The 24,955-nt window shown below is 49.5% G+C and overlaps 1 protein-coding gene across 4 annotated transcripts in view; it reads left to right on the top strand.

Moving 5' to 3' along the window:
* Positions 1-24,736, top strand: part of LOC134353930 (liprin-alpha-3-like) — a 123,666-nt gene extending 98,930 nt beyond the window's left edge. For 3 of the 4 annotated variants that reach the window (XM_063062480.1, XM_063062479.1, XM_063062483.1), the window contains 10 exons: positions 600-800; positions 1,501-1,563; positions 8,006-8,032; positions 9,415-9,590; positions 15,452-15,549; positions 16,036-16,211; positions 18,023-18,091; positions 19,725-19,893; positions 22,462-22,533; positions 22,958-24,736. In XM_063062480.1, coding sequence (XP_062918550.1) covers positions 600-800; positions 1,501-1,563; positions 8,006-8,032; positions 9,415-9,590; positions 15,452-15,549; positions 16,036-16,211; positions 18,023-18,091; positions 19,725-19,893; positions 22,462-22,520 — 1,038 coding nt within the window. In that variant the 3' untranslated portion in view covers positions 22,521-22,533; positions 22,958-24,736. The remainder of the gene's footprint in view (positions 1-599; positions 801-1,500; positions 1,564-8,005; positions 8,033-9,414; positions 9,591-15,451; positions 15,550-16,035; positions 16,212-18,022; positions 18,092-19,724; positions 19,894-22,461; positions 22,534-22,957) is intronic. The other variant, XM_063062482.1, reaches the window with a different exon arrangement.
* The last annotated feature ends 219 nt before the right edge of the window (positions 24,737-24,955 follow it).

The raw sequence follows: 24,955 nt of genomic DNA, 5'->3' as shown, positions 1-24,955 counted from the left end.
CCCAAAGGCGTGTGTGTCAGCGGGTTAATTAGCCACCAGGGGGCGTGGGAGTGGTGGGATCTGGGAGGGGGGAGAATGGGATCAGTGTAGGATTTGTGTAAATGAGTGGTTGATGGTTAGTATGGAGGTGGTGGGCCGAAGGGCTTTGCTGTCTCTCTTTCTCTCTCTCTGTGACTCTGAAGAGCCAAAGTGCCTGGCACTCAGTCACCCAAGAATTTTTTTAAATGAATGGGCTGTACATTTATTCTTTCGTGGTCTCTGGGTGCATTGGCAAGGCCAACAGTCATTGCCCATCTCTAATGCCCTGTGAATTGTGGCCATCTCAGAGAGCAGTCAGATACAGTCGCCTGTGGTCCAGACTGGGTAATGACAGCACGTTGAAGTATGTTAGTGAACCAGCTGGCCTTTCCTGCAGTCCAACCTTTACATGGTCACTGTTATCAGTATTAATGAATTAATAAAGGCAATGCACTTCCTCAACAGTTTGCCTCGGGACTCAGACCAGTAGTTTGCGATCAATACTCCAGCCGACTGGATCCTCAACTTGAGCAGACGGACGGTGTGTCTGTACTCATGGCACCTCTGTTCTCTCCCTCCAGCTGTGGGTTGGAATGCCGGCCTGGTACGTGGCTGCCTGCAGGGCCAACGTCAAGAGCGGGGCCATCATGTCAGCCCTGTCCGACACAGAGATCCAGCGGGAGATCGGGATCAGTAACCCCCTGCACAGGCTCAAGCTCCGCCTGGCCATCCAGGAAATGGTGTCTCTCACCAGCCCCTCGGCCCCCACCACATCGCGAATGGTACGGACACTGCATGGGGCAGAGGCCTGGGAGAGCCCTGTCTCTCCTCCCCCCCCCCATCTCCCCCATTCCCCGCTTCCCCCTCCCCATATTCTTTTCTCTATCTCCTTTTCTCACTCTCTTGCTCCTCCTGTCCGCCTCACACATTCTTCTCCCTCTCCCATCCTTTTTAACCCCATCCCTCTCTCCTCTCCACCACACACCTTCTCTTTCTCCCTGTCCCCTCTCCTCTCTCCTCCTGCCAACCCTCTATTTCCCTGTTCACCCCCTCCTTCCCCACCGCTCCTTCCCCCCCTCCTTCCCCCCTCCTTCCCCCCTCCTTCCCCCCTCCTTCCCCCCTCCTTCCCCCCTCCTTCCCCCCTCTTTCCCCCCTCCTTCCCCCCTCCTTCCCCCCTCCTTCCCCCCTCCTTCCCCCCCTCTTCCCCCCCTCCTTCCCCACCCTCCTCCTTCCCCCCTCCTCCTTCCCCCCCCTCCTCCTTCCCCTCCTCCTCCTTCCCCCCCTCCTCCTTCCCCACCCTCCTCCTTCCCCCCCTCCCCCTTTCTCCCCCCCCGTGCAAGTCAGTGTAACATGGTGACAGTGTATAATGTCTGTGCAGTTCCTTGCTGGGATGAAGATTCTGAACCCATATCTCCCTCTCTCTCTTGGCTGCTCTCTGCCTGTCCTCTGACCTGCCTGAACCATCCTGGGCCACGTGAGCAGAACACGGGCAACGTGTGGGTGACCCACGAGGAGATGGAGTCCTTGGCTGCAGCCACGAAGACGGTGAGTGTGATGGTGTCCCTCTGTGTGGGCCCTTAGCTGCTCAGCAGAACTCTGCTCTCATGTTAATGACTACTTGCTTGGGTAGTTATAATTGTAGTGAGGACATTCAGCCCATCGAGATTGTGCCATCTCCTGGTAGAGCAAACCCACTATTCCCATTCTTTACTCTTTTCCAGCAGTTTATTTTCCAACAGGAAAATGCTGTGTTTAAGATCTAGAATAATTCTGTTCCCACCACCTTAATGGCAGTGAATTCAGATAACAAGCTCTTCCCTCTCTCCCTCCTCCTTCAGTCCTAATGCCCCTGAGAACAGCTCTGCCCTGTGACCTTGTCTTCATCCCGTTAACCTCTCATCTCTCTCCATCTTCCCCACTGTAAGGACAACCCCAGCTCTTCCAGTACAAGCTTGCAGCCAAATTCCCTCTTTATCCTGAGGTATCCGCACTTTGCTGGGGTCCGAACAGTTTTATACTAAGGCTGGCGTAGTTTTAGCAATACACACAAAATGCTGGAGGAACTCAGCAGGCCAGGCAGCATCTCTGGAGAAGAGTACAGTCGACGTTTCCGGCCAAGACAGGAGAAGAAAAGATGAGGAGTCAGAGTAAGAAGGTGGGAGGGAGGGAGAGGGGAAAGAGAAGCACAAGGTGAGGGTTGAAACCAGGGGGTGGTGAAGTAAAGAGCTGGGAACTTGATTTGTGAAAGAAGTACAGGGCTAGAGAAGGGGGTCTCTGACAGGAGAGGAGAGAGGTCCATGGAAGAAAGAAAAGGTGAGAGGAGCACCAGAGGGGGGTGATGGACAGGTAAGGAGATGAGGTGAGAGAGGAAAATGGGAATGGGGAATGCTGAAGGAGAGGAGGGCATTACAGGAACTTTGAGAAATTGATGTTCATGCCTTCAGGTTGGAGGCTACCCAGACGGAATATGAGGTGTTGCTCCTCCAACCTGAGTGTGGTCTCATCACGACAGTAGAGGAGGCCTGGGACTGACATGTCGGAATGGGAATGGGAAGTGGCATTAAAATGGGCGGCCATTGGGAGATTCCGCTTGTTCTGGCGGATGAGGCGTAGGTGGTTGGCAAAGTGGTCTCCCAATCTATTTCGGGTCTCGCCGATATACAGGAGGCCACATCGGGAGCACCGGTCACAGTAAATGACCCCAAAGACTCACAGGTGAAATGTCGCCCCACCTCTATGGAATGTTTGGGGCTCTGAATGGTAGTGAGCGAGGAGGTGTAGGGGCAGGTGAAGCACTTGTTCCGCTTGCAAGGATAAGTGCCAGGGAGGAGATCAGTGGGGAAGGACGAATGGAGAAGGGAGTCGTGTAGGGAGTGATCCCTATGGAAAGAAGAAAGTGAGGGAGGGGAGGGATGGTTTGAAACTAGTTTTATCTAACAGGATTATTTCCACGTTTTTAATTTCCATGTTAGTTAAAGTTGGGTGTTCCCTTTGTCAGCTCTTTCTCCCGGTGCCTCCAGGGTTGTCCCCACCCCCAGACCCCAGACCCCACACCACTGCCCCTGGCATCAGACATCATTTAACACCGTGTACTGGATGAGCAGAAACTTTCTCCCTTCCCAAAACCGAACGAGGCCCTCGCAAACCCAGTGATGACATTGAGCCTGTGGTGCGTTTCGGACAACTCCGTCACTCGATCTGCATGGTTCCACCTGTATCTGACCTGCCCCTCTCCCTTAATTTGTCCAAAACTCCCAGCCACGCCACTCTTACTCCAGATCTAACCCTCCCAGTGCACTCCCGCCGGCTCCCCTTAACGTCCGTAATGTGAGGTCATCCGAACCCCGATGCCCCGGTGCACTTGGTCTCTGTGTCCACTAATCTGTACAGGTTCCCAGTCAAGCCGTGCCTCGTAGAAACACCTTGCTCTCGCTCTCACACCACTCGTTGATCTCGCTCTCTCCTAATTCTTGCTTTCACCTGACTTGGGTCAAAGCTCTGGAATTTGCTCCTTGTGTGTGTGATTGATGGTCAGCATGAACTGGAAGGGCCAAATGGCCTGTTTCTAGGCTGTGACTCTGTCATCCTGTGTCACTTCTCCTCTTTAATAACTGGATGTTTCACTGTGGTAAAGGCTCAGCTTGAGTGGATATTGTGATTTTAGATTTAATTTGCCTGGCTCTCTGTTACTAGCTGGAACTTTGAGCCGAGCCAGGTGAAAGCAACAATTAAGTCTTTAAACTTGGTACCTTGTTTAAAACACCCTGCAATTGTTGCTCTGTTTTCTTTGTTATTTTGTTTTCTCTGTTCCCCTCTTACTAAAAGTGACCTGTTATCTTATCCGCCCTCTGATTCAACGTCCACCACCTCCTGAATGTTCTGTAGAAGAATTCATAGACTTAGAATGTTCATCTTAAATGCCAGCAAGATTCAGGTGATCCAGCCTCCGGCTGTTTGGGGATCCTGACGTTCCTGCAACAGGCTCACCCATTAGTCCGGATTGCAGCCAGAGCCGAGACTGGAGCTGGAAGCCGGGGATCCAGGGGCGTGACTGGAGCTAGGCTCAGTGTCCACAAGACCAGGGCTCGGAAATGTGGGTGGGATTGGACCTGGAAACGTGGGTCCAGACCGTGAGCCGGTGTCTGACCGGAGCTGGAGACAGGGGTCTGGACCGTGAGCCAGGGTGTGGCCACAGCTGGGACCGGACTCAGAAACGTGGGAGTGTTTGTATATTTCTTGAGCTTTTTTATTGTAAATGTGATACAAAAAGTGTATTGAAACATTTTGGTATGTTAGTGGGAGTCACATCCAGTAGTTCAGAAAATCTGCCAACCTGTGGGTGCCAGATTGTCGGAATTCTCCTCTCCCTCTACTCCTATGTTTATTGGTTAGTGTCAGGGCTGTTGGTTATAAGGTGGTGAAGGTTATTACTTTATTTATTGCTTATTTATTTATTATTATTTCTTCATTCTTTTTGCATTTGCACAGTTTGCTATCTTTTGCATGCTAGTTGGTGCAGCCTTTCATTAATTCTAATTTGGTTATTGGATTTATTGAGTATGCCTGCAAGACAATTAATGTCAGTATTGTATATGGTGACATCTGTGTACTCTGATAATAAATTTAGGTTAAAGGTGTTGCTGCTTTGACCGTGGTTAGTCCACATTACTGACGAACATTCAGTCCCTATTTTGATATAATTCCCCTATGGTATGATTGACAAAGATGACTGCACCTAAACAAAGAGACATAGTTGGGTTAAATCATGGCCAAAGCTCCGGAAAATGGAAAATGTGAAATTGACCATGGCAGCAATTTAAAGAAGCACGGCTTGCAGATGGTTGGAGATTGTAGAGCGAACAGGCAGAGAATTTACAAAACACGAATTTGCAGACACAGGGAGAAATGAGCAAGTTGTTGCAAGAATTAAAAGTGCAACCAGGGTGGTTACCCTTCAGTTGCATTGGGCATTGGTGGGGCCACGGTGTTTTGGAACAAGTTGGGGTAAGGTTCACCCAACCAATACCTAGAAGGGGAAGGTTGTCTCATAACAGGGAGGGCAGGCTAAGTTTGTACTCAATAGGTACCAGAGAGGGAGAGGGGACGACTGAAAAATTGTGAACGGTTTGATAGAGTGGGTGTGGAAACAGGTCTTTAATGTAAGGGTTCACCTATTTAAGGCCAAGATGAGGTGAATTTCTTTTCTCTGATGGCTGAGAGTCTTTGGAATTCCACTTATTGGGCAGTGGTAGCAGTCCGAATGCTTTTTAAGAGGTGTTTGACAAGTGAGGGTTGCAAGGTTACCATGAGTAGTCAAGTGCAGTGTTGAGGTTACAGTCAGATCAGCCCTGAAATAGTGGGATAGGTTTGAGGGGCTGAGAGGTCGCCGGCAGTTTTCAGATAGAAATGCTCATGAATTTCCATATGGTAGTTGCTGCTGCAGACAGAGGTGGAGCCTTATTGCTAGGCTCAAAGGGTCAGAAGGGCCTATTCTGCACTTTCTCAATAAATAACAAAAATAAAAAGCTATCCTACTACACTGCAGGCCGTTGTCTGCATTTAGAGAGACAGCTGTCCTGGGTTGTGTTTATGCCGCAGTTTATTGGACAGTATTGAATATGGGAACACAATCAGTGATGTGCTCCGGACTACAACAGCATGGACTTAAAAGTTCAAAGTACATTTATTATCAACGTATGCACAGTATTCCATAATAAACCTTGAGTTTTGTCTCCTTACAGGCAGCCCCAAAACAAAGAAACCCATTAGAACCCACTTAAAAACAAAAGACTGACAACACCCAGTGTGCAGAAAGGACTAAATCACGCAAACAATGAAAATAAGCAAGTAACGTTCCAAACTGAAGTTCACGAAGAAAAGGTGTCATTGGTTTACCTGTCACACTTTTAAGAGTTTATAGAGGTTTGATAGAGGAATTCCAGAGGGTATGTTGAAGGAGAGTGTAGGTTCAACAAAGAGTTCACATGAAGTGACACCCCTGCCGTGGGGAAAAGATTCCAGTTTCAGAAATACTTCACGAAGTGAAAAACTCATGGTGTTTACCTTGTGTTCAGGGTGGCACTTCCCATATCATCCGCAGTACAGTGTACTCAACGACATAATGTCTGAACCATAATCAAACATTTTCTAGCAAATGCAGCCAATTCACACACAGCAGCTCTTATTATGTATTCTGTTTATCTTGTTAGTTGGGGGCTACATACATGGGGGGGGGTGTAGATCTGCTTTGAATAAGGACTGTGAGATGGTTCTGTCCCCCTGAGGGAACAGGCAGACTCTGGCCTGAAGAAAATTGGAAATAGGGACAGCAGCAGGCTATTCAACCCTTCCAGCCTCCTGTGGCATTATTTAATAAGACATAGGAGCAGAATTAGGCCATTCAGCAAATCAAGTCTGCTCTGCCATTCCATTATGTCTGATTTAGTCATAGTCATACTTATTTATTTATTGTCTCTCTTACCTCCATTCTCCTGCTTTCTCCTCTAATCTCTAACAACATCAATGTAAGAACCTGTCAGCCTCCATTTTACATATACCCAATGACTTGGCTTCCACAGCTGTCTGTGGCAATGAATTTCATAGATTCATCAGCCTCAGGCTAAAGAAATTCCTCCTCATTGCCATTCGAAACAGATGTCCTTCGATTCTGAGGCTGATCACAGCTAATCTAATAGTGTGTTTCCTCGCTCTTCCCATAACCCTCAATATCCAGAAACCCCTTGACGGCTGTTTGGAATAAACTCAATTATTTAACATTCACATCCTCCAGGGAAGAACGTCCTGAAGATTTTTCTTAACCCAGTCCTTCTTATCCTTCTCCTGATCTGCTGAGGCCAGTGTCCTCCCTGCATCCTGCCTCTTGGGCATGGGGAGAATATCATAAGATTAAACGTGATCATTGAAGAGCACTGAATAGAGACCTAGTCCCAAGACCTAGCTGTAGAAACTACCACCCTCAGGACCTGTACTCCTGTGTGTGTGAGGAGCTGTATATGTACACAGGACAGGCAATAAACGGATACAGTCCGTGTGCAGGCCACTGGGGTGGGTTAGGTTGGCACCGTGGTCAGTTAAAGACGTCCTGGGCAAAATATTCAAGTTGACACCACCAGCCTGTTGAATAAAGGAAGAAGTGGAGCAGGAGGAGGAACAGGAAGTAATGAGCTCAGCAGGCCTGTGAGAGGCACTGGAGAGCATTGGGTTCTGAGGTTTTTATAGCACCTGAATTGGCTTATTGCGGTTTAACAAGAGTAGTTAGTCATTTAGAGTTCCTTGTGTTTTTTTTCTCAAGTTGTATTGCTCTTTGTAATATGTTTTCTTGGTGCTTTCTGTTTAATTAAGTTTATTTTGATAGGCTCAGGGATTCCATGTTACTAGTGGACGCCTGATTGGCACTAATCGCAGGGTCCTAGTTTTGAGAATGTTAATTCTCACAGTGTTGCACGGCTGAGTTGCCGATGTTTATGATGAATGAACTGTCATCACCGTCCCTACGTCGGAGACTGTGTTTCCTCTGCACTTGGATTCTGATATTGCCGGCACACATAGTGACACGGGGGAAGAGGAGCTGCGGATGGCGTCAGCGGTGGGAATAGGGAAGTGAGGAGCTTCATGAAGAGGAATAGGGAGAAGAGGAGGAGGATTGGAGAGAAGGAAGGGAGGTGATTCAGGAGGAGGAAGAGGATTGGAGAGGGGGAAGGGTGGTGGTTCAGGAGGAGGAGCAGGGATGGAGTCGGAGGATGGGAAGAGGGCAGGAGAAGTAAAGGATCAGGGGGAAGTGTTTGACTCCTCGAGCCTTCTCTGCCACTCTTCACGGCCAATCTTCTTCCCCAGTTCCTCCTTCCCTCCACTCCTGGTACCTGTGGTCTACACAAAGTGGCACATACTTCACACTAACCCTGTACTAACTTTTTTCTTGCATCCTTTCACCCTCTGCCTCACTAACCTCTAACCTGTCCGGTGGTAGGAAGCCAAGGAAATCAGCTGGGACCAGGTGGGTTTTGTGTTCCTGTTTTCCATTCACATCTCGCTTTAGGGTATTGAAGTTGGGCTGGGGGTCGCGGACGGCAAACAGGGAAGGAGCTGGTAGCTGTGCCCTGATTCTCCAGGAGCTGATGGCAATCCTGCCAGCAGGGTTGTCCTGGAGCCCCAAGGAATGGGGCACAGTTCCGGGCTATCACTGGGAACCTTCCCAGGACATTAATCATTGAAACCTTCTCTTTTATGGACAAACGTGTCAACATGGTGGTGTGTGGGGGTGGGGCTTAATGTTTGATTGACAGTCCATTGGAGGATGGGTAAGTGGGGGTTTGTGTGGTGGATATGAGTGGCCAAACAATGGTTGGGATGGTGGAGGTGGTGTTTGTGGTGAGGGAGTGGAGATTCAGCAACACACACACGCAATGCTGGGGGAAGCTCAGCAGCTCAGGCAGCATCTATGGAGGGGAATAAGCAGTCGATGTCTTGGGCCAAGACTTGGTGATGAAAGTGATGTTTATGACGAGACACAGCCTGATGATGGGTCTCAGCCCAAAACGTCGACTTCTTATTCTCCTCCATAGATGTTGCCTGACCGGCTGAGTTCCTCCAGCATTTTGTGGATGAGGAGGGTCATATACTGGGACGTCTGGGGCCAAATACAAACAGAAGTGGTGACCCGTGGGGGCAGTCAGTGACCCTGGGAAACTCTGAACACTATCCAGCAAAATCCAGAGGCTGCCTAAAGCTTGAACGTTGTTTCACTGGAGATATTTGGAGACCAAATTCCTCACATTTATTCTGGGCAATTTTTTTTTTCTTCATTTGTTTTTAATCTAATAGGGCTTTAAAATTATTTACTGGATTCCAGCTGCAAGTGTTTGACAAACCAAATGCTTGAAACAAGGCCAATACCTTTAGTCCCCAGCTGCTATGGAAATGCTGGTCGCTGGCATTAGCCGCTGTGAGAGGTAGGTTAGAGTGGCTGTTCAGTACAGAAAAGACTTACTGAATCAGTGACCACCTCTGCCTCACAGTCTCTGCCCAGTTCTGCCTTGCTTGTGCCGGATTTCCATCAGTTTGCTGTTGGTATCTCCTTCAACTGGCAACTTCCCAAACTCTGGACTTCTTTCCGTGAAGCCATTTCCCTTTGTAAAAGCATCTTAAAACCTGCTGACTTGCTCTTTCCCCATATCTCCTGGTAGTTCCAGTTTCGGATGTTTGATTCCTTTCCTGTGGAGCTCCGGTTGACGTTTCTCCACGTTGTGTTTGTGCAGCAGTTGTTCTCATCAATCACCTGGTCCTTGGCATGCCATTGATCATTAAAATCGGGGTAGGCACGTGGACCTTGAGAGTGGCCGGCTTCACGTGAGACTTTACTTATTTTGACACCCTCAGATCTTGGCCCACGGAGACATGAACCACGAGTGGGTGGGAAACGACTGGCTTCCCAGCCTTGGCTTGCCGCAGTACCGCAGTTACTTCATGGAGTCTCTGGTCGACGCCCGCATGCTGGACCATCTCACCAAGAAAGAACTTCGCGGCCAGCTGAAGATGGTGGACAGTTTCCACAGGTGGGGCGGGGGTTGAAACTCTCAGCCATGCTGTCCCAGTGCTGCCCCCTCAACGTTCTTCACCCAGCGAACTGCCCCACCCTACTGACGCGTGGTCTGCGCACCCACTGACAACACTCCAGCCAGTGCTCCAGGGGCTCTCGTGGGATCTTGCTGTGCACAACCCACACCCCGATACAAATCCTGGGGCTTCCTCATTGCCCTTCCAGTGGGATCATGGTGAACGTCTGCACCGGCAGGTTTGGCCATCTCTTTGATAAAGAGCGGCTGTAAATCTTAGATACTCCTAGACCCCGATGTTTGACACGTGGCTCACTGGTGAGCGCATTGATCTCATCGTACGTGGACTGAGCTCCTCTGATCCACGTCGGAGATCTGCCACGTGCACGGGGGTCCAGGTTGACAGAGAGCTGGCTTCTGGGCTGGGGATCAGGCATCAGGGTGGGTTAGGGTCCTTCTGTGTCCCAGCCCATCAAAGATCAACTTCGTTCGTCCGTGAGTGCATCACAAAATACATGTCATGTACGTCAACAACCAACACAGTCCAGGGGTGTGCAAGTGTCACCATACATGTTCACATCTCACTAACCCTAACCCGGACGACTTTGGCATGTGGGAAGAAAGCAAAGCACCCCATGGAAACCCCACATCGTCCCACAGAGAACGTACCAACGCATCAGAGGCAGGGGCAGTAATTGAACCTTAACCACTGGCATTGTGAGGCACAACACTAACCACTACACGGCTGTGCCCCTGATTTGTCAGTGTGAACTCCCAAGTGAGTCCGATGCAGATATTCCCACAATCAGATACCAGCATGCACCAGGATGCTACGGATTACACTGCAAGATCCCACAGCAGCCCTTCGATGGTTGGCTGGAGTGACATTAGTCAGTGAGGACAGTGTTGCCCCACCCCCTCAACTCGCTGAGGGATTTACCACCAATGTGTAATCTGCTCAGGAAAAGACCATAAAACCATAAGACACAGGAGCAGAATTAGGCTATTTGGATCATTGAGTCTGCCCTGCCGTTCCATCATGGCTGATTTATTATGTCTCTCAACCCCATTCTCCTGCCTTCTCCCCGTAACCTTTGACACCCTAACTAATCAAGAACCTATCAACCTCTGCTTTAAATATACTCAATGACTTGGCCTCCCCAGCTGCCTGTGGCAATGAATTCCACAGATACGCCACCCTTGGGCTAAAGAAATTGCCCCTCATCTCTATTCTAAAGGGATATCCTCTTATTCTGAGGCTGTGCCCTCTGGTCCTCAGCTCCCCCCCTATAGGAAACATCCTCTCCAAATCCACTCTTTCTAGGCCTTTCAATATTCAATAGATTTCAATGAGAACCCCCCTCATTCTTCTAAACTCCAGCAAGTACAGGCCCAGAGCCATCAAAAGCTCCTCGTGTGTTAACCCTTTCATTCCTGGAATCATTCTCCTATACCTCCTCGACCCTCTCCACCGTCTCCAATACCAGAAAATCTTATCTAAGATAAGGGGCCCAAAACTGTTCACAATACTTCAAATGATGCCTCACCAGTTCTTTATAAAACCTCAACATTATATCCCTGCTCTTATATTCTAGTCCTCTTGAAATGAATGCTAACATTGCATTTGCCGTCCTTACCACTGACTCAACCTGCAAGTTCACCATTATGGAATCTTGCACAAGGTCTTCTAAGTCCTTGCACCTCTGATTTTTTTTAAATTTTCTCCCTCTTTAGAAAGTAGTCTACACCTTTATTCCTTCTACCAAAGTGCATGACCTTACACTTCCCTACACTGTATTCCATCTGCCACTTCTTTGCCCATTCCCAATCTAAGTCCTTCTGCAGACCCTGCTTCTTCGAAACTACCTGCCCCTCCACCTATCTTCATATTGTCTGCAAACATGACCACACAGCCATCAATTCCAGCAACTAAGTTATGGTTTCTCCATAACTTCCTCCATCTCCAGCGGGATCCCACCACCAAGCACATCTTTTCCCTCCCCCCGCACCCCGCCCCACTTTCTGATTTCCGCAGGGATCGCTCCCTATGCGACTCCCTTGTCCATTCGTCCCTCCCCACCGATCTCCTTCCTGGCACTTATCCTGGCAAGCAGAACAAGTACTACACCTGCCCCTACACCTTCTCCCTCACTACCATTCAGGGCCACAAACAGTCCTTCCAGGTGAGGCAACACTTCACCTGTGGGTCTGTTTCGGTCATCTACTGTATCCGGTGTTCCCAGTCTGGCCTCCTGTATATCAGTGAGATGGGACATAGATTGGGAGACTGCTTCGCCAAGCATCTTCGCTCCGTTCGCCAGAAAAAGTGAGATCTCTCAGTGGCCACCCATTTTAATTCCACTTCCCATTTCCATGCTGACATTTCTGTCCACGGCCCCCTTTACTGCCATGATGAGGCCACACTCTGGTTGGAGGAGCAACACCTTATGTTCTGTCTGGGTAGCCTCCAACCTGATGGCACGAGCTTCCAGTAGTGAGATTACCCCACCCCCACCATGCCCCATTCCGATTTCCCCCCTCACCTTATCTGCCTATCTCCTCCCTTTGGTGCTCCTCCCCCTTTTTGTTTTTTTTCCGTGGTCTTCTGTCCTCTCTAATCAGATTCCTCCTCTAGTCCTGTATCTTCCACCAATCAACTTCCCAGCTCTTTACTTCACCTCTCCTGGTTTCACTTATCACCTTATGTTTCTTCCTCCCCTCCCCCCACTTTCTTACTTGGGCTCCTCATCTTTCTTTTCCCAGTCCTGATGAAGGGTCCTGGTCCAAAATATTGACTGTACTCTTTTCCATGGATGCTGCCTGGCCTGCTGAGTTCCTCCAGAATTTTGTGCGTGTTGCTTGAATTTCATCATCTAAATCGTTGACATAGAATGTGAAAAGAAACAGTCCCAGTACCAACTCCGGTGAAACACTACTAGTCACCAGCAGCCAGCCAGAATAGGCCCCATTACTCCCACTCTTTGCCTTCTGCCAATCAACCAATCTTGTATCTGTGCGAGTACCATTCCTGTAATACCATGGGCTCTTATCTTGTTCAGTAGCTTCATATGTGGCACCTCGTCAAAGAAAACAAAATCCAAGTAAACAACATCCATTAACTTTCCTTTGTCTATCCTGTCTGTTGTTCACTCAAAAATTATCAACAGATTTGTCAGGCGAGATTTTCCCTTAAACAAACCATACTGACTTTGGCCTGCTTTATCATATGCCTCCAAGTACCCCAAAACCTCATTCTTAATAATGGATTTCAACATCCTCCCAACCACTGAATTCGGCCTATAATTTCCTTTCTTCTGTCTCCCTCCCTTCTTAAGGAGCTGAGTGACATTTATAATTTTGCAGTCCTCTGGAATCATTCCAGAATCTGGTGATTCTCAAAAAATCATTACTCATTCCTGCACAATCTCTTCAGCCACCTCTTTCAGAACCCTGTGTGTAGTCCATCTGGCCCAGGTGACTTATCTACCTTCAAACCCTTCAGCTTCCCGAGCACCTTCTCCATAGTAACATAAACTGCACTCACATTTGCCCCTGACACTATCGAATTTCTGGCATACTACTAGTGTCTTCCATGGTGAAGACTGATACAAAATACTTAATCAAGTTCATCTGCCATTTCTTTGTCCCCTATTACTACCTCTCCAGTGTCATTTTCCAGTGGTCCAGTATTCAGTCTCATGTCTCTTTTAGTCTATACATCTGAAAAAAATTTCGATATTATTGGCTAGCTTACCTTGATATTTCGTCTTTTCTCTCCTTATGACTTTTTAATTGCCTTCTGTTGGTTTTTAAAAGCTTCCCATTCTACTAACTTCTCACTAATTTTTGCTTTATTATATGCCTTCCCTTTTGCTTTTATGCTTTCTTTGACTTCCCTTGTCAGCCACGGTTGCCTCCTCCCTTTAGAATGCTTCTCCATCTTTGGGATGTATGTATCCTGCGCCTTCCCTGCAGAAACTCCAATCATTGGTGTTCTGCTGTCATCCCTGCTGATGCCCCTTCCAATCAACTTTGGCCAGCTCCTCTCTCTCATGCCTCTAATTCCCTTTACTCCACTGTAATACTGATACATCAGACTCTACCTTCACCCTCTCAAACTGCTGGGTGAATTCTATGATATTATGATCATTGTCTCCTAAGGATTCCTGCACCTTAAGCTCCCCAATCAATATCTGGTTCATTACACAAAACCCAATCCAGAATTGGGTCTTTTCTCTAGTGGACTCAACCACAAGCTGCCCTAGAAAGCCAGCTTATAGGTGTTCTACTAATTCCCTCTCCTGGGATCCAGCACCAACCTGATTTTCCCAATCTACTTGCATATTGAAATCCCCCATGACTATTGTAACATTGCCCTTATTACATGCCTTTTCCATCTTCCTTTGTAATATATATCCCACATCCTGGGTACTGACAGAGGCATATATGTGACTCCCATCGGGGTCTTTTTACCCTTGCAGTTTCTTAACTCTACCCAGGAGGATTCTACATCTCCAATCCCGTGCCATCTCGTTCTAAGGATTTGATTTCATTTTTTACCACCAGAGCCATTCCACCCCCTCTGCCTACCTGCCTGTTCTTTCGATACAAGGTGTATCCATGGATGCCAACTCTCAACAATGATCTTTCAGCCACGACTCAGTGATGCCCATAATGTCACACTTGCCGATCTCAAACTGCTAGAAGATAATCTACTTTATTCCTTCCATCCTGTATTCATCACCCTTTTTGATTTTGCCCCCATGTTACACTTCAGCTCACTACACTGACTGCAATTTAGCCCTATCATCTGCCTGCCCTTCCTCACAGTCTCACTACACAATGCATCAGCCTGTGAACCTGTCCCATCCTCAGCCCTATCATTCCAGTTCACATCCCCCCGACATATTAGTTTAAGTCCTCTCCAACATCTCTGACAAACCTGCCTGCAAGGATGCTGGTCCCCCTCGGGTTCGGGTGTAACCCGTCCTTTTTGTTTAGGTCATATCTTCCCAAGAAGAGATCCCAGTGATGCAGAAATCTGAAACTCTGCCCCTGCACCAGCTCCTCAGCCACTCATTCCTCTGTGCCATCATCCTATTCCTGTCCGGCCAAGCGCATGCAGGAAAAGTTTTGGGTACGAAGAGAAGCGACAGCGTGCCATTCAGAAAGCCTGCCACTCTGACACCAATGTCTTCGCCACGCCGATTATGGGAGTTCACTGCACTGGAGTCACCACCTCAGTGGGACGGGACCACAGCAGAGCAGGTGTTCCCCATAAGGCAAATATCAGCTCCCAAACCCCACCCTAGTGTGAGATCCGGTCACCCTGGCGTGCAGTCCAGATACCCAGGCGTGAGTTCCGGTCACCCAGGCATGAGGTCCAGTTACCCAGGTGTGAGTTCCAGTTGCCCAACCGTGAGATCCGGTCACCCTGGCGTGAATTCCAAGCACCCAGGACATTTCCCTGAGTGACCACAGTCTATACCCTCGGACACTCCCCTCCCTCAGTGACCACAGTCTGTCTCCCAGGAAACGCCCACCCTCAGTGACCACAGTCTGTCTCCCAGGAAACGCCCACCCTCAGTGACCACAGTCTGTACCCCAGGAAACTCCCCACCCTCAGTGACCACAGTCTGTACCCCAGGAAACTCCCCACCCTCAGTGACCACAGTCTGTCTCCCAGGAAACTCCCCACCCTCAGTGACCACAGTCTGTACCCCAGGAAACTCCCCACCCTCAGTGACCACAGTCTGTCCTCCAGGACACACTTTCCCTGAGTGACCACCGGCTGTAACTCAAGGTCTCTCTCCTCTCAGTCCGGTCCGAGCCATTCTGACGGTGGAGTTTCTGTGTTGCAGGATCAGTCTCCACTACGGCATCATGTGTCTGAAGCGGCTAAACTACGACAAGAAGGAACTGGAGAGCAAACGGGAGGGGAGCTTGTCACAGGTGAAGGGTGAGTGCCGGGCTGATCCCCAGAGAGAGTGGCCATCTCCCGCCGGGGCAGTGGGGCTGAGCTTAGTCTCGTGTTGTGGATTCAGTGCTGATGCTTGTTCCGTTACCAGAGTCTGTCTTCCCCAACACCTGGAAACATCCCCGTGTGATGAGGAAACAAAATAATCTGTCTCCACTGTATAAATCTCAGCATTTCTAGCAAATCTAGCCCTTCAAACCCAGCTGAATACCAAGCACATGTTTTCACTGACTGGACACGAATCCCGTGCATTATTCTCCCAACACCCTCCAACTTCAGCCAGTTTCCATACTCTCACGGTGACTTGCAGCTACCGACTATCCCAGCAGACTCGCTCACCCCCATGCCAACCGTAACTGGGAGATTTACCCCACTTTAGTCCCCCTCTACATTTGACCTTATCCCCTGACCCCGTGTGGCGTATCGGAACATCGAAGGCATCACTCAGACCTTTCCTGTCCTCCGCAGACGTAATGGTGTGGACAAATGACCGGATGATGGCGTGGGTCCAGGCGATCGGGCTGAAGGAATACAGCAATAACCTTCAGGAGAGTGGGGTGCACGGAGCTCTCATCGCCCTGGACGACACCTTCGATCACAACGACATCGCGCTGTTGCTGCAGATCCCAATGCAGAACACGCAGGTACACGTGATGCTCGGAGTGCTGAAACCTCGCTGTGGCGCGGCTGTGCTGGGCAGCAGGCTGTAGAAGGCCGTGGTGGGGTAGGAGGGCAAGGGCCAGGTGGCACAGGAGAGAAAGCCAGCTGCAGACCTTCCCCAAGTGGACAGACAGCCCCCGACAGGGGTCATGAGAGGTGGGGATGGGAGTAATGTCAAAACTGGGTGGTGGATAATCTCGCCCATTCCCACCAAAGATGGTTGCAAAGCCCAGTGTAGATCTTTTCCAGCATTTTGATTGGTTAGGAAGCGGTTGTAGATTTTGGGAGGTGCTGATGGTGGGTGATGGGGAGGGAAAGGGGATTGGAATATACAAGGGACCTCAGCGTGAATGGGGGAATACTGATAGCAGTGCCCGAGAGATCACAGGTCGCTACCGTGTGCCCTCACACTGCAGTTGGTGCACAGTCCCGTCCAGGGAACAGGCAACGGAATGGGACTGCATGCACGGACATAGTACCTGCCAAGTCCAGGCAAGGTTTGGTGAGCTGGGAGAGCTCTCAGCTGGTGACAACTTAGCAGCGGACTCAGGGGAACATGGTGGGACCCTTGGAGAGAAGGAAGGGGTGGCTCAGTGGCACAGCCAGAGTGCTGCTGCCTCTCGGTTCCAGCCACCCGGGTTTGATCCTGACCTCGGGAACTGTCTGTGTGCAGTTTCACATGTTCATTCCGTGAACTAATGGGATTCCTCCTGGCTGCTCCAGTTTTCTCTCTCATCCCAAAGTTGTGCTGGTTTATCGGTTACTATAGATTGCCCTGGGGTGAGTGTGACGGGAGAATCAGGCTAGAGTTCACGGGCAAGAAAGAGATTCCCATGAAATTAGTGGATTGTTGGGATTGCATTGAAAATGCGTAAAGATGAGATGGGCTGAATGGTCAGGTGTTATAAGAGAATATCAGGTTGGAGAATTGAGAGTCAGTAAAATTAATTTAATTCATACAACGCAGTAGATCAAAAGATTTCCTTCTAAACATGGAAGAATGACTCAGCTAGAGTTTGGAGTTGATTGTCAGGAACAGTTCCTGAGGAGTTGTGGGAGCCCACGTCGCTGGTAACCAAGTGGCTGACGGCAGGTTAGCCAAGGACGCAGGAATCTAACGCCTCCCTGAACTTGTGATGACCTTCAAAGTAATGTTTGCACCTTGAAAGAATCGTCTCCTTTTACAAAGAGCAAAATTCCATTCAATTCAAGGTCAATTATTCAAGTCTGATAAAACTGAAAAAAGAAGCAGCATTCTGGAAATGAGAAGTAAGGACAAAAGGTGTCAGAAACGGGATTGGGTTGGATTCTCGAAGAGAGAAATAGAGTTGATGTTTTGAGTTAATGATCTTTCACCTGATGATCTTGTCTGTACCTTTTCCTCCAGATGCAATTTGTCTTTTCTACAGCATAGAAACAGGCCCTTCAGCCCATCTAGTCTGTGATGAACTATTATTGTCTAGCCCCATCGACCTGCATCTGGCCCTCCGAAACCCTCCCATTCATGTACTTATCCAAACTTCTCTTAATAATTGAAATCGAGGCTGGATCCACCATTTCCACTTGCAACTCGTTCCTCGTTCTCACACCTCTGAGTTAAGAAGCTTCCGCCCCCCCCCTCCAGGTTTTCACCTTTCACCTCTAGTTCCAGTCACTTCAGTGAAGTCTAGGAGCTGCCCTTCACGGCTGCCTGAAGCTGGAGAGGGGGGTGATGAGTTCTTGGAGCCTCCTACGGGGTTGGACTAGCTGCAGCATCTTACTTACGTGCTCATAAAACTGTCTTTTGCCTCCACAGGCTCGCCAGATATTGGAAAATGAATTCAACAACCTCTTGCTTCAAGGAACAGACAGACGACATGAAGAGGTCGGTGCAAACCCAGCTGATCGCTCAGTCATTGAGTTGGTGGGTTGGAGAGTGGGAGCAGGACTGGGGGGGGCGGGGGGTTGTGGAATCACAAAGTAGTGGGCCTTGAAGCCCAAACTGGGATTAGGATTTGGTTTTGGTACCTGACAATTGCCCTCATCCTGATGGCCACCCGATGACGCTGCATCAAGCACCGCGTGGGACAGCAATACGCAAACACCAAGGTGCTCCCTGTCCCCATGATGCCTGGCCTGTGTCCTGCCCAGCACCACCTGTCCTCCATAGAGACATCAGAGTAGAAAAATACTTGCGACTATTTGTCGATCAGGCAGTGGTCAGCACAGAATGTCCAGAGATCTGTGGGATGACTTCCCAGGGAAGACTGTCAGTCATTTGGCAAGATGCCTCGTTCCCGGGATCCACAGATGAGATCTTTCCTGGCTGATCGTGAGAAACTCCCAGTGAGATCCCTTATGCATGATCTAGAACTCAGTCCAACCACACACTGGTTTTGGTACAGATGAGATAGTTGTGCACTTCCCTGTGGATGTGCATTTGCCAAAGAGGTCTGGAAAGGGATGGGGTGGTCATTGTCAAGGTTCACTCCAAGAAGCTTACTCTGTGGGCTGGCTCAGGTTCAACATTGAGACCAGCATTGACTGGTCTGCTGGAAGGTCGTTAGCTTCGTGAAAAGCGCACTGTCGTCGCTCTGAAAGGTGGTGGCCTTCCTGTAGAGCGATATCCTTGACATTCTGGTCTGTCTGAAACATGTTGGTGTTGATGGTTTGTAAGGGAGTGGAGAATGTAGAGAGGGACAAGTACTCATTGTATTGTACAAAGTAGGTTTTTGGAGATCACAGTAAAGTTGGCGGCACAGCTGTGTGGCTGGTGGAGCTATCTCACCAGAGTTTCAGCAACCCCGGTTCAATCCCGACCTCTGGTGCTGCCTGTGTGAAGTTTGCACGTTCTCCCTGTGACCATGTGGTTTCCCCAAGGTGCTGCAGTTCCCTTCCACGTCCCACAGACGTGCCTGTTGTTATTGGGAGGAGGCAATGAAAAGAAAATACAATGGGATTAGTGTAGATGGCTGGGCGGGGGGCGGGGGACTCAGTGTGTGAAAGCGCCATGGTGTACAACTATGGAAATTTCTTTAAAAAAATACTTAAAGTGGATGATTTAATAATGGAGATGAGGGGCAAGGCTTGGTTTTGACAGAAAAACCTCACAAATTATCTTGGGGAAAGGGTTTTTTTTCCCGATGTCATGACGTCAGACCCAGTAAAAAGTTCCTGGTCTATTGACCAACAGTAACCCTGACCTGTCTGGAAGCTGCATGACCTGGACTATTAACATCAGCACCTCAAAGGTCTAGAGGGACCCACAAACACTCAGCTAATCCGACCACCGCCACCACCCCCCCCCCCCAAATCCAGGAGCAGGAGTTCTGCTGTCCTGTCCAGGCTGAGGCACTCAATGCGCTCATAGTCAGAGGGTGAACATGCAGACTCCACGTAGATAGCAGCAAGGTCAGACTGATTGGGTCTACTAGAACTGTGAGGCATCAGCACTACCTGCCGCTCCAGTGTGTCACCAGTGACGCAGCCTCTCCTCCTTCCCCTCCGATCATTTCCAGGGTGACGCCAAGAACTTCAGTCGAGCCCCGTCGTGGCGCAAGCGGTTCCGAGCAAAGGAGATGCGTGATATGACGTCAGACACGTCGGAAACGCTCCCCGCCAACTTCCGGGTGACGGCAGCAGCCATTGCTTCACAGAGCGTCCAGCTGCGGAAGGTGCAGGCAGACAGTAAGTGGGGCAGCCATTGACCGGACGCACCCAGCCCACTTCTCTCCGTAGACACAATGGAGACTGGCCAACCAGGGGAATGGAATAGTTTGTGCTGGGGGCGCTGCAGGAACACAGAGGAAGACACCGTCCAGTGAGATTGTGACTGAACACCTACGCTCTGTCCGCCAGAGAAAGCAGGATCTCCCTGTGGCCACACATTTTAATTCCACGTCCCATTCCCATTCTGATATGTCTATCCGCGGCCTCCTCGACTGTCAAGATGAAGCCACACTCAGGTTGGAGGAACAACAACTTATATTCCGTCTGGGCAGCCTCCAACCTGATGGCATGAACATTGTCTTCTCCAACTTCCGTTAATGCCCCTCCTCCCCTTCTTACCCCATCCCTTATTTATTTATTATTTTTTTATTTTTCTCCCCTTTCTTTCTCTCTTTTTTCTCCCTCTGTCCCTCTCACTATAACTCCTTGCCTGCTCTCCATCTTCCTCGGGGCTCTCCTCCTCCTTTCTTTCTCCTTAGGCCTCCCGTCCCATGATCTTCTCCCTTCACAAGCCTTGTATCCCTTTTGCCAATCAACTTTCCAGCTCTTAGCTCCATCCCTCCCACTCCTGTCTTCTCCTGTCATTTCGATCTCCCCCTCCCACTTTCAAATCTCTTACTCTCTCTTCTTTCAGTTAGTCCCGACGAAGGGTCTCGGCCCGAAACATCGACTGTACCTCTTCCTATAGATGCTGCCTGGCCTGCTGCATTCCACCAGCATTTTGTGTGTGTTGCTTGAATTTCCAGTGTCTGCAGATTTCCTCGTGTTTGCGTTTTTAAATTCTACCTCAGTGCCGCTTTCCTGCACTAACTCCACAGCCCCTGAACACTTAAATCAAAGTGCAGTACTGTGTAAGTCAGTGGCCCCACAGCAGAAAGCAGAATATCACTCGGTAGTGATACTGGCTGAGGGCTTCGTACTGGCAGGACTCAGGGAATTTTCCATGTCAACCTGAGAAGAATTTAACACCACATCCCCCTCCAAGGTTTCGGTGTTGGGCAGGCTTGTTGTGTTTATCTGTTAACAACAGGAAAGGGGCTCTAACTCACTTCTGGCTACTGTCACTGATCTGGATAGGTAAGACAGAAGTAGGAAAGTTGTTTCCGTTGGTAGGTGAGACTAGAACTCAGGGACATTGCCTCAAGATTCAGTGGGGAAGGTTTAGGAGGGAGATGAGGAGAACTGTTTTTCCCAGAGAGTGGTGAATCTGTGGAATTCTCTGCCCAGGGAGGCAGTTGAGGCTTCTTCACTAAATATATTTAAGAAACCGTTAGACAGGTTTTTACATAGTAAGGGAATTAAGGGTTATGGGGAAAAGGCAGGTAGATGGAGCTGAGTTTACGGACAGATCAGCCATGAATGGTGGGGCAGACTCAGTGGGCCGAATGGCCTACTCCTGCTCCTATTTCTTATGTTCTTATGGGTCTGCAGGGGGAGGCACTAGCAGCAGCAAAGAAGGACATTGAGAGGATCACTGGTGAAGGAGAGGGCACATGGATAAAGTGATGAAGATCGGATATGGGATGTTGGCCTCTTTAGAACATTAGCACAGGATGGTCGTGATATAGCTTTCTGAAGCGTTGCTCTGGCCTCAGCTGGAGTACTGCATACGATCTGGTTGCCACACCATAGGAAGACCGTGATCACACTGGAGAGAGTGCAGAGAGTCACCAGATCGACTCTCACAACAGAAGTATTTGAATTGTCAAAGACCACAGACCAAGTGCCGGTAAATGGGATTAGTGTAGATAGGTCCTTGATCAGTGGGCCACAGACAACCTGGGTCTGTGTTCAGTGACTCCAGGCACATCGCCACGAAGTGGAGCAGAAACAGATTGCATCCCATATTCTTAATTGCCGTTTAGAACCCAACCCTTTGATTGCTCTTTTTGGCACTTCGGGTGAAGTTGGCATGCATTTGACTCCGACTAAACGTCGAACATTATCTTTTGCCTCTCTTCTGGCTAAATTATAGTTCTTCTTAGGTGGAGAGATGTTGCCCCACCCACTCTTCTCAATGGCTTAGAGACATTATGTCCTGCTTAGACATTGAAAAGGTTCATTATTCACTTCTTAATTAGGACATAAAGTTCCATAAAGTGTGGGGACCTTTTCTTGAATATTTTCATAATTCCTCTTTAGATTAAAGGTTTATCGTTTTTTTTGTATTTTATTCCCTTGCTTTCTTCTGGTTAAGTTTTACGGTTTTTTTCATGTGAAATATATTACAGGTTAGGTAGTCGGCAATATACTTTTTTTTATATTCACAGCTCTGTCGTGACGAAAGCTCTGTTTAACTTTCTTTACACCGAAATGGTTGGCTTGGAGTTGCGTAGTGGGAGGGTGGGGAGGATACTAACTTTATATGATTTTATTTTGGGTGCTTTTTCTTTATTGTTATGAATTGTACATTAGACGTTTGTTTTGCACTGTATTTTTTGTCGCATTGTAGAAACTCATTTAAAAAATTAATTAATTAAAAACAGATTGCACTCGGAGTTAACGCCGCCCCTCTTGTCGGTACAGGTGCCGCCTCAGGGACTCCGCGGGCCGACACCCCATCAATCCGGACGTATTCATGCTAACAGCACTCAGCAGGTGAGCACGCTTCGAGACCGCGGCGGACGGGGGCGTCGCGGGCCTGTGTGAGGGGAAGTTCTCTGGAGTGTTTGAGCAGTCACGCGTGAGGGTTTGTCCCAGGGCGTCTGCGAGGGAAGTTTTCACCGAACGACACGGGTTGAATGGGGAGATGGGGGGAGCCACATGTGAGGCTCCGTCCCGGGGCGTGTGTGAGGGAAGATTGACACAGGTTGAATGCCTGGTGCTTTGATCGTGCATGTTACTTTCCCTTCGGCACTTGGTGCTCCAATTTCCTCCCATATCACGAGCAGTGGGTTGACTGGCCACTGTAACTTAGCCCTAGTGAGTGTTGGGTTGAGCCGCTGTCGGGGTGTGTGCACCGCGACGATGGGCCGAAGGGTCTGTTCCCAGCTCTGACTCAGTGGGACTTGTCTCTCCGCAGATTCTGAGTGTTGGGTCGAGCAGCTGTCGGGGTGTGTGCACCATCACAGGAAGGAGCAACGAGCAAGCAAACCTCATCCGATTGCTGAGAGCAAAAGACTTTCTTCGTGTCGAGGACGAGCAGGCGAGAGCCCAGAGAGACTCCGAGATCACGATTGCGACGCTGCCTTGTTTTTTGTTCTCCTGTTACTCTGTGGGTTCCAGATCAGAGCTCGGGGCCCCTACAGTGCAGAGCCTGTCTGGCTTGTTCAGGTGGCTGGCAGGGTGCACGCTGATGGAGAAGGTCCACACCGGTTTAAAGCGTCATTCGGTTCGGGATGTAAATAGAACGACCCTGCTCCCATACTCCCTCTCCGAGGCTGGGGTTTTATTCGTGTGAGTGTGAGTATGTGTGTGTGTGAATTTCAAAGACTTCCGTGCTGAAGACCTTGAACTTTATTTTTCAAACCCGTTGCCTGCCCTAAGCATTTAGAATTGGACATCTCCCCACCCCACCCCCTCCCACCCACTGTACCTGGACAGCAGTCTTGAGAGGGGCACGAGTAAAGGGCAACCAGGAACAGCGACTAGCTCTTCGAAATTGTCACTTCAGCTGTCCGCAGACCGCCGGGGGCTCTTCTCCGTACCTGACTCCTGCTCTCCCTGACCTGAGAGCGTGTGACGGGTCGGTGTAGCGGGAGCTTTACTCTGTCCTTCGCCCTGCTCTGGGATCGCTCGGTGCTGTTCTGGCCCCTGGAGCTAGATGGTCGGGTCCCTGGGCGCCGCGGGTTCAGGAGCGATGGGGACGGGTTCTGGCCACAGGCTCCAAAGAGAGTGCGGTGCTAAAACCAGCTAAGTCTGGAGCAAGGCGTAGATGTTAGTTAGCCTCTGCCTGGGGCTTGGCGCAGCCTCACCCACTCTCGTCGCTCCCCCTCCTGTGGCCACTGACTGCTGCCTTAACCCCCCGCAGCTCGGGCTGTGCTGCCCCAGGTACAAATTCAATTGGCCACGGAGTATTGTTGAGGTGCTGTCACTGACTGGTTACATTTAATACCTCCCCCACTCCTCACCAGTGCCGTGCGCAGCGGAACCTTGGTTTTATTTATATCGATATTGAGCATGCGTGTGTCTCAAGGACTCTCCCGTTTAAGGAAGTTTTGTCTCCGGAGCACGGGATCCTGTTGTCCGAGGGGGTGGAGTGGGTTCCCGCTGGGAAGCAGAGGCAACGGCCTGGTCAGCTGTCCCCAGTCCCCGAGATTGCCTTGTGCATCCCACCGGGACCAGGAGAACAGCACGACAGGGGCCTCTCCTCTGGCTGATAAAACAGGGTAACTGCGGAGGAAATCATCCCTCTCCCTGTTGCAGATCACTTCCCCCTCCCTCGGCAACCTTCTAATGCCCCTGCTCTACCCTCCCTCTACCCCCAGCACATCTCATGCTGAAACCACGGTAGCCTGAGGGAGTCCTCGTGTGAAGTATGGCCAGTTTAATTCTTGTTGTACATGTAAATCAGGCTTTGCTGTTAACGCATTGAATGGTTTCAAACCTTTCAGTGTTTCTTTTGTAAATGGACAATTACTGTATTTATTTAACTTGTGCAATGTTCTGTCATTGTTCTGGAACATTCTTTGACTTTTTTTTGTTCATTTTTACTCTTTACTTGGAACGAGGAAAAGACTCTCCCTTTTTATATGTCAGCCCGACGCACTTCATCGTCACGTCTATTTTTTATTTAATTTATTAGTGCCACGCGCGTTTCCAGGTGAGTGAAATTGTATTTAATGTATTTACATAAAGGTATGTGTCAAAACTTCTACCTCCGAGCTTTACTGACAGTCCTGGTGCAAATCCAAACTGATTGCCAATGTTCCAGAGCTGCCCAAACGTGCCGGCTGTTCCAGAGGCATAAGAACTCGCTCATCCATCACCCACCCGCTAACCCCCTCACCTGCCGCCACCTCATCTATCCACTCGCCACCCTCTCACCGCCGCCCATCACCCACTCCTCCGTCAACCGGTG

This window comes from Mobula hypostoma, chromosome 11 (assembly GCF_963921235.1).
Source record: "Mobula hypostoma chromosome 11, sMobHyp1.1, whole genome shotgun sequence".
Taxonomy (NCBI): Eukaryota; Metazoa; Chordata; class Chondrichthyes; order Myliobatiformes; family Myliobatidae; genus Mobula; species Mobula hypostoma.
Note: the sequence above shows the minus strand (reverse complement) of the source record. Positions and strands in the feature narration are given on the sequence as shown.